Genomic DNA, 10148 nt, shown 5'->3' on the forward strand with positions numbered 1-10148 from the left:
TAAAATAAACTATAAACATAAAACAAACAGGCAAAAAAAAAACCTGTTTCACACTACGTTTTAATATCTTTTGATATTTTAATGAAATAATTAAGAAAACTGGTCTCAAATTAATGAATTCCATTTAATTAATTGCTTTAAAAAATATGAATGATTAGAATTTTTGTTGTAACTTCAATACAACTAATCTTTTAGAAACCATAAACCTAAAATCAGCTTACTTCAAATGCCAAGGTAATTTTCCTTGGAATCCAATTCCCATGTTTTTGCATGCTGCTGCAACCAAAATTAGCTCAGGTCCTGATGACATGCTATAAAAACTGAAATACATAAACAGAGGCACATCAGAACCACACACAAGGTTGTCAGTTTTTTTGTGTTTGAACATTTTATTATAAACACCAATGGTTGCTACTATAGTGTGTTGTCAACATAGATTTTTACATTATAGCATGCAGTCTACATCACCATTTTAACTTTTGTTTATTTGCAATTGGTGCCATTTATTATAAATAATGCTTACTAATAAAGTACGAAATACCATTACATAACATTTTGGGGGCAAATATAATTGGAATGAAATAAATTCCAACAATCAAAACTAGCATGGTTATAGCCTAAGTTTAAGGTACTCTTTTGGAACACACAACTTATTAAATTATTATTATTTGCTGAACAAAAACGTGGATAGATATAAATTATTTAGCAAGAAATTATGTTTTAGTGAATCATTAAAACGGAGATGATGGTAGTATCTATTTTCCATGGATAAACTAAAGATGTGGTATGGGAAAACAGTACAGAAGATTTCAAACCTAGATTATAGTGCTTAATTTATTTACTAGTATTACTTCAATGCCTTGTTGTAGTCAATATCTTTTCAGCAGTTCTGACTGACCAGGTGTAATGTTGATTTACTGTTCACTGTGGTCTTGATGTGGTATGTGGCAATGCCAGTTCACAGGAAGGTTTCAGCCGGTCTGCAAAATTGTCAAAAAAGAAAGTTCTATAGAAGGTTAATATTGTAAGAAGTGGCCCATGAAACTTTGGGTTCAGAACCAGCTGGTCCCTAGCTGGAAAAAGGTTAGGAACCACCAACATTTTTATAGGTTGTTTTATTGCTCAAAATGTATGACAATCCATTTAAGGCTGTCTGCATTCTGGCCTTTTGGAAAGAATTTCATATCTTTTTGTCACATTTTTTGCATGAAAATGAAGAAAAATTAACTGATATGTGTAAATATATAATGAAAAGTACTTTACAATTAATAAATGCTTAAAAGATTTCTTACTTAGTAGTTATTAAGTAAAAATTGAGGACATTCAACAGTTCAAGTAAAAAACTAATAACAATTCAACAGCAAAAAAATAGCCTATATGAGAAATTTGGAGTAACATTGTTACTTATAGTTGGTGATATTGTTGTCATGTGCAGTTAATAAAAACTATTATAAAATATCTAACCTATATAAAAGCCAATGTGTGTTATGTCATGCTGGATTGCTCAAAATAGGTGGAGTCATAAAAGCCAAAATGCATTTATCCAGATCGAATAGTATGATTACTGTTTGCCCATTACACTTTTAGTGACAGATACAAGGGGGCTGTAAGGGGTGTGTGTGTGTCTGTCTGTGAAACCTTATAAGTGTGGTGATTTAATAATAATTTCAGTTAATTGATGCTTCTGGGTAATTGAGTTTATCACCCAGCTCTATATGTAATCCAATATTTCATACAATGCATAATTCTTGAAATGTAGTTCAACAAATAAACACAGTTTTATGTATTACCTTGTAATCTAGTACACATTTTGTAACTAGTACTAGGTTCTTAAACAAGGCTGTATCCAACTCCTTCATAATTTAAAAGATTAAAAGAAAAACAGCCTTATATATTGTCCTTTTTTATTAATTAGAATAGAATATAGTCATGTATATTTATATTACTGTGGTTGTGTTTTTCAGAAGGGAAATGTCATTTTTCAAATGTTTAACACTAACAACCAAGGACAAAGGTTTGTGAGTTTTAATTTATTCTTTATAGGTATGAACTAATGGTTTTATGTTTAGTGCATGTTATTAATGTACAGTTTCACCTGTTCTTAAATATACTATATGTCAGGTTAGAGGACATTTTATGTTAGGTGTCTCTGTTAACAATAAGTCTATGCTTGAAATTTTTCAAATATAGTGGTATTTACATACATAAGTTTAGGATTGTTCCAAGCTTTCAAAACTGTTGCTTTACTCATTGATTAACTCTGTTATTTTAAAAGATAACAGTGAAGAGTTGAATAACTGTTTCATGTTAGTAACCCCTCTTACCCTTGTATCTTTTTGATTTGTTTGGATAAAACCTACTCTGAAGTTGAGAAATGTCTTATTACTGCTATTAGTTTGTCTGTATATCACAACTACATTAAGGCATGCAAGTTGATACAAACAGTGATTAAATGGTACCTGACAAAATGTTAAGTTGCATATCCTATGTTATCTTCTGAACTCTTCTCTTTAGTAAATATAAGTCAGGCATCATGTGAACTACAATCCTCATCTAAAGCCTTTCTTCAAGTTCTTTTTTCTTTTCTGTAAAATTTAAATATTAAAAACCATAGGAAGTTTAGAAAGAATTATAACTTGTGCTATAATGAGGTAATTCTTTTACTATTTTACCTGTAAGCTACTGAGTAAATTACCTGAAATGTGGAGCTGTCATGCAGAGACCTATTAAATTTTAAAATGAGTTATTTACTAAATACCATTTTAAAATCTACAATTCATAAAATAGTCATTACACTAGCTTATGTTTTATTAATGGAACATTCACTGTATCAATTATTACATACAATCCAGGAGACAGACCATAGCTTTAGAAGCTCTGAAAATCAGAGTGATTGAGAAACTACTTACAGAAAGCCTGAGATATGAAAAATTAAAAACATTTTGTATTCACAATGTTATGAAAATGAAACTAGAAGAATTAATGATGACTACTTCCTTTAGCATTACAGAGAGACTTGATAATGAATACCACTCTAGCAAATGTTACAGGTTTAAAGACAACAGTTAGTGAAAACTGCCAATGCATTCCAGCTGGTCTGATTAATCTCAGCAGGTGCACTTGTTCGAAAACACTATATGAAGCTACATTAAATGTTTTTACTGTTCTTTTAATTTGTAATTAGAAATTTTGACTTCATCAATCTTTTTGATTTACTTGGTAAAATATTCTTTTCACTAGAGAAGCAAAATGCTGTTGTAATGGGGAGGAAAACCTGGTTTTCTATTCCTGAGAAGCATCGCCCTCTAGCTGGAAGAATTAACATTGTGCTGAGTCGAGAACTAAAGTGAGTTTTATTTTTTAGAGTATTGATCTGCATTTTATTAAAATTTCTTGAACTGAGTCTATACCTTGTTTTGTACAACATCAGAATGGATGTGAATGACCATACGTTGCACCATGAAATTATATAATTATGAATTATTTACCTTTTGTACTGAATTTAGAATAACATATCAAGTTGTTGAACATAATGCTTTAGTTAAGTTAATTAAAGACTGAAATGATAATACTTTATTATGTGACTGAACTGAGCCAATTAAAATGCACTCTAAAACTGTACTGGAGTTGAAAGTGAATATGTAGAATTGAGTTTTTATGGCTCTGTTTCATGATTCTCTCGTGTCAAAAATTTATTACACATAATAGGTTTGAGAATTCTAACAAACTATAACTGCCTGTTGAATGAAATGAACAGGTAGTTGGTATCAGCAATATCCTTCAAGATACCTTAGTAAAACTACTCATTAAGAATGTTCAGCTCTGCAGACAAAAACAATATCTTTACATCATGGTTTAAATGGTCTTAAAACCCAAATTATAGACACAATGAACTAAGAAGATTTTAATCAAGCTCCAAACAAAACCAAATTTAGTTTCAACTACATTTCAGAAAAGGCTAAGACAAAACACATTAACAAACTTGACTGACTTACCTTACATAACAGAAAACAAATCATCTTTCTACAAGTGATCAAAAACTTAAGTTACTGAACCCTACCTCCCACAGGAGAGCAGGATCCCTCTTGGTCTCAATTTCTCTTCAACACCCAAGTTTGCTCTTACCATTTACATTATAAATGGTACATAGAAAGCTGCCAAAGATCTTTCAACAGTGAATAGTAACAAATTCAGACTTCTCACTCATTCAACTCTACAAAAAGATAAGCCATCTATCTCAACTCTGACCAATCAAGAACCAGAAGACACTCATTAATCTTCCAAAAGATCCCACTCTTTGTATTCTATTGGCAGACAAAGAAAACTTTACAGTTCTACTTAAGATGGCTTACAAAGAAAAATTGCAATCCATTAAGCAGGCAGGGCTCTACAAGGAATTGAAGACCTCACTAACCAAATTGAACAAGAAATTAACAAAATTATCGAGTGATTGGAACCTGAAAATTATCAAACTATTAAACAATAGAGGCAATCCACATCAGCTTTATAGTTTTTCCAAGGTCCATAAATCTGATGTTCCTCTTAGACCCATTGTCAGTGCCATAGGCTGACCTTCCCATAGCACAGCCAAATTCCTTGAAAAACATCTTAAACCCATAACTGTTAATTCACCATCTAAAATGAAGAATACAGGAAAATGTTTCTAGAAATTTCTTTAAACTTTTCCATTCAAGATGGTTTGTACAGCTTTGATTATCATCACTTGAAGATTTTCTCCATCATCTAAATTCCATAAACACCAACATACAATTCATCATACATTTAGAAGAAAGTAAGACCCTTTCATTTCTTGACATAATCATTCACTGGCATGATGACCATCTGACCATTGCTATTTATGGGAAACCCACACACACACTAACAAGTCAAACCACTAAAAAGCTGTTCAACGTGGAATTATATCAAACTTGTTTTACATAATTAGAAAGATTTGTAACATAGACCATGTTGAAAAAGAGTTTTCAAAAACAATGGAAATCCTTCCAATTTTATATTACTGCCAAGAAGAACAAGATTCCTCAATGCTCACAAAAGACCAATTCCAACATAAATATATCATTTCTCTACCTAACCTTCCCATGTTAAGCAAAAACCTAAAAGCATTTGTTGGAAATTTAATGCTAAAGTTTATTTCAAATCAGTAAAATGCAGACCTGCCAAAACTTAAAAGATTTGAGTGTATTTGTTCCAATTTTTTATTATTTTTTTTTCATTTTACACCTGTAGAAATTGTTGTTACTTTATGATTTTATGCTAAATTATGAAATGTTTTCACTGACCTTTTTTTCTACTAATAGTTTTCTGGAAATAATTTACTGATCTTCACTTTGCATCTCAATCTTACAAATGCTTGAAATAGTCTAATTAAAAAGCATGTAAGAAGTAAGTGTCTAGGGTGCTGTGATAATTTTTTGAGAGGAAAATGGTGGAAAAACGTGGTTCAGATTCACTCCTAAGCCTCCATCAAAGAAAAGTTTAGGCACGAGTATTCAAAAAGTTTGATACTGTATCATCTTCAAAGGGTATGGATTATGTGAGATGTACTATTTGTGTTTTGATTTCTCCATTGCTCATGGAGGTAAAAATGACATCAAAAAACATCTTAACACTACTAAACACCAGGAAAATTGTTCGAGGGTGCTGGAATTAATACACTGGACTCATTTTTCATAAAACGTGGTATGAAATCAGAAAAAGATGCGATCAGAGCAGAATGTTTGTTCACCTCATTCAATGTGGAACACAATCTACCTTTGGTGGTTTCAACCATGCTTCAAAAATTTTTACCCAAATGTTTCCAGATATGGAAAACAGTAAAAGATACGGACTCTTAAGAATCAATGTCAAACTCCATCTTAGAATCAGTGCTTATAAGGAAGATATGAAGATGGCACAGAAACCAAGAATTTACAGATGATTTCCTAAAGAAAGCCAAGAGTAGTACTTACAGGGCTCTTAATCAGTAATACACTGTAATTAGTAAGCAATAAATAAAACATAATTAGTAGCAACACTATTTACATTTTTTGCTATTTTTCTCTTGTCCCAGTAGGGATTATTATTTTTCAAATTTAATATTGGCAGGTCTAAAGATAACTTCAAAACATCCCTACTAAAGTGAAACAACCAACCAACAAGTCAGGACAAAAAGAACTCTTCTATGAAGTACAATGTTGTTGCCTCAACATTTACATTCGACCACAGAACAAAGATTAAAATAACATTATGGTGGAACTAGACTAACACATCTGGATAAACCAGCCCTGGCTGATTGTAACTACAAAACAGGACATATCATAAAAAATTATCTGCATCCAACTACACCAACCTGAACTCAACATTTCTAGAAAAAGGGCTTGTACATCAGTGACCTGTGGATAACTACTCTAAATAAACTTTTCAGAATAGTATGATGATGTCATAGTCCTAACGACAACACCTGCCAATCACTGTACCCACTCAAACTACACAGCTTGGAGCTTGACTACAAGGCTATGCTTAATTACTTTTATAAGACAATACATAAGTACTTAGAGTGACCTAGAGAAGGCCACAAAGGAGCTGAAAATGTCTTCATTCAGTGGGCAGTTGCTGTCTGTAAGGTCTTTAAACCTACTATGTCTACCCTACCTAAAGTTTCAGTGATATTTCAAAAGCATCTAGAATAAAAAATAATACTACATTCAAGATTCATTGCAAGAAGTCGTTGGATAGGATATAATGTAGTTACTGTTTTTAAAAAAATTCTATTATATTCAGGTACTCAAAGTGAAATCCATATTTAAAAAATTTTTAATCAAAATATATATGATCTAACACGATAATATTTTATATGAAAATGTAAAACACTAAGGTAGTAGATGACATACATACAGTAATGGGTAATTGGGGTAATAAAGAAAAAATAATTGTGACCCCCTGATGGAGAGAGGGAGAAAGATGGGAGACTTTACTGGCTGTCAGAGTACTTTCTATAAGAAGTTTTGACATTATAAGAACACTAATTTCATTTCTAATAAAAGAGAAAATAGTCTTGAGAAGGAAAATAGAAATCTGTTTACAGTGTGTAATTGTAATTTGCAAACCATGTTAACCACACAGATCAACTGAAAATGGGTGATATAATAAATTACATCAAATCATTAAGTATTCATTCCCTTTTGTTAGATTATAAAATAAGATTAGAAATAACATTAAACTACTCCTTTGACCCACTGCCCAATAGAGCAAGAGGTTCATAAATGGAATGTTGTAGAAGTGTTTAGTAATAAGTATACATTATTTATCAGTCAGGTTTCATCATTTCAATACATGTAAATGTATCTAGTTCTTAAAAAATCAATAAGGGTTAAGTTTAGATGATTATGAACCACTTAATGTTATTCCCCATGCAGTATTGCTGAGTAGAATAATATCGGTTGCCATTAACTCTTTTACTGCTTCAAGCATCATATGATGTTTTAGGTTTTTCTGCCACCATATGATACCTGATTGTACCAGTGACCCGTAGATGTCAACCGAGAACTATATATATAGTGGGAAAAAATGTATATAGTGCAGATATTAGCCATTTATACAGTAGTTTTTGTGATTTATATTAGTGTGTAATATAGTTGTATTATTCATGACCAAAGCTGTGTCAGTGCATGAGATAAGAGAAGAGTTTGATACCACATCTGGAAAAAATGAACAACTCCTGCTTGCAGTCAGTGAGGGTCAGCCCGGATCTGACTGACCCCCTGCTCCCAACTCATTAGGCCTATACAGGGGTCATTATACTATACTATGATTTCATAAGGTAAAAAAAGATTGTTTTTTAATGCATGTGGTGGGGGTTTCCACCTCATCTGAGTAGTGAAAAGGTTAAATAACTAAGTAGATGTGATGCTTAGTACATCTTGTATAAGTTGCTTGTGCTCATACAGTAACTTGACACATCATTCACTACCACTGTGTGTCACATAAATACACCGTGAACAGTGTATCTATAAAACATACAAAATATCGTTTATGTTAGCATGACTTTGTAGCACAAATTTGCAAGTATATTCCTGAAAGCTGGTATACTATACCATTTATTATTATGTTAAAATAATACAACTTTTAGAGTTAAAGTGTACATTGTGAAGCACCAATATATATATATATATATATGTGTGTGTGTTAATATAATAATTATTATAAGTTGACTTGATTCAGTAGTTTCATTGAAACATATTGATGTAAGATAATTTCCAACAAGAAGCTGTGGAATTTGAAATTTTGAAAGTTTTATATCTGTGTTATCAGTATTGAAGTAAAATTCATTTACACAATTTCTTTTACCAATTTTATATTTAATAAAATATGTTTTAATATAGATATTACTTCTACAAATGCTTAGAAAATTGTGTATATATATTTTTTTTATTTTAAATCAATTCTTTTTATCAACTGTAGTATAATCTTAAACTTTAACAAATTCCTCTTCTAAAATTAGATTTCCCTAGGTCTAATATATATTGTTATGACTGAAACCACACATTATAATTTTTATTGTTTTCAGTAATTACAATGCTAAGGAAAAGAGAAATAAACTTCTTTGCAAGTCACGTTGTAAAAAGTGTACTAGGTGTCCTGACATGAGGTTTGAGGGAAGGTCTGGTTTGGTTATCAGCATAAATAGAATTTAGAAATTAGATGATCAGTTTTTGTTTCCTTAAAGATTGATGGCCTGTCATGGCCAGGTGGTTAGGGCACTCGACTCGCAATCTGCGGGTTGCGGGTTCGAATCCCCGTCCCACCAAACACTCAAGAAGTGTCATGAGGTAATTTGAAATGAGTAGCAAAATTTCAGTCAGATTGAACATAAACTAATGCTTGGTTTTAAAGATAACATAAATGTATCTTGTATGCTTTTTTCATGTCTCAGACTTAAACTAAATAAGTATTAAATTATAGCAGAAATATTATAAGGTTCTATTAATATTTTCTAAAAAAATGTGTATTAATATGGTACTTAGAAACTGCTGTCAAAACAGGGACAATCTTTATATTGTTCAGAGCCATTGTGTGGAAGAAGTAAATATCAAAAGTTGTTACACAGTTCATTATTTATTTTACACCAAAAATTCCCTGTCATTCATTATATATTAGAAACTAAAATATTGTAAATGAAACAAAAATAATGTAAATACTGTACCTTGATGACAATATATTAAAAGGTGGATCAGTAAATGCTCCTATCAGAAGTTTCACCTGTGATACATAATTAAGAAAATACTTTTATGCATAGATAAAACATTAGTGTAAGATCAAAACTGTAAGGCAATTTCTTATGTCTCATGAATTTTTAACAACTTGGGAAATGTTTTTTGAAAATATAATTATCCTGATAACCATTAGGCAATGGAATTATCATATTAGTATTTCATGTAGTTAAGTCATATTTAGTTAGTTTTTTACAGTGTTTAAATGCACCCAATCAGATGTAAGATTTCACAATTATTATTACATTATTTATTTCAGAGAACTGCCTGGTGCTCACCACTTAGTTCCATCTTTTCAAGAAGTTGTTCAATTGTTAAAAGAACCATCACTAGTTAAGAAAATTGAGAAAATATTTGTTATTGGTGGAAGTTCGTTGTATAAAGTAAGTGTTTTAATTCATCAACAATTGTACTATTAAGTCATTACTTAACATGAATATTTGCAATTTTGGTAACTGAAAAATAATTACCTTTTCTAAATTCTCATTTTTTATTCTCAGAAACTTAGTAAGACTACAATTATTTTGATGTCTTTCTGTGAATAAGTATGAGATTTATATTACCAAAAATTTTAAATTGTTATGAAACATTTCTTTGACTTTATCTCCAGAATGTAAAGACTTTTATTGACATTGATCTGTCCGTCTATGTAAATAACTAGAATGTGGAATAAATAGGGGAAAAATTAATCATTGGAAAAGATAGTAATTATATGTGAACATATACATATATATAACCTAGAAACACAAAATTAATTTAGATTTATTTTAATTCTATCATAGATAGGTGTGTGTGTGTGTGAAGCTTATTACTTCCGCTACAAAGGTGGATGGAGGTTATGTTTTAAACCCTGTATATATATATATATATATATATTAT

The 10148-nt window shown here is 30.8% G+C and overlaps 1 protein-coding gene across 1 annotated transcript in view; it reads left to right on the forward strand.

Moving 5' to 3' along the window:
* Positions 1–722: 722 nt before the first annotated feature.
* Positions 723–10148, forward strand: part of LOC106464286 (dihydrofolate reductase-like) — an 18385-nt gene continuing 8959 nt past the window's right edge. Inside the window, exons 1-4 of the mRNA XM_013924414.2 lie at positions 723–1083; positions 1965–2014; positions 3241–3346; positions 9529–9652. Of these exons, the coding sequence (XP_013779868.2) occupies positions 1972–2014; positions 3241–3346; positions 9529–9652 (273 nt within the window). The 5' untranslated portion in view covers positions 723–1083; positions 1965–1971. The remainder of the gene's footprint in view (positions 1084–1964; positions 2015–3240; positions 3347–9528; positions 9653–10148) is intronic.

This window comes from Limulus polyphemus, unplaced genomic scaffold, assembly GCF_000517525.1.
Source record: "Limulus polyphemus unplaced genomic scaffold, Limulus_polyphemus-2.1.2 Scaffold1607, whole genome shotgun sequence".
Taxonomy (NCBI): domain Eukaryota; kingdom Metazoa; phylum Arthropoda; class Merostomata; order Xiphosura; family Limulidae; genus Limulus; species Limulus polyphemus.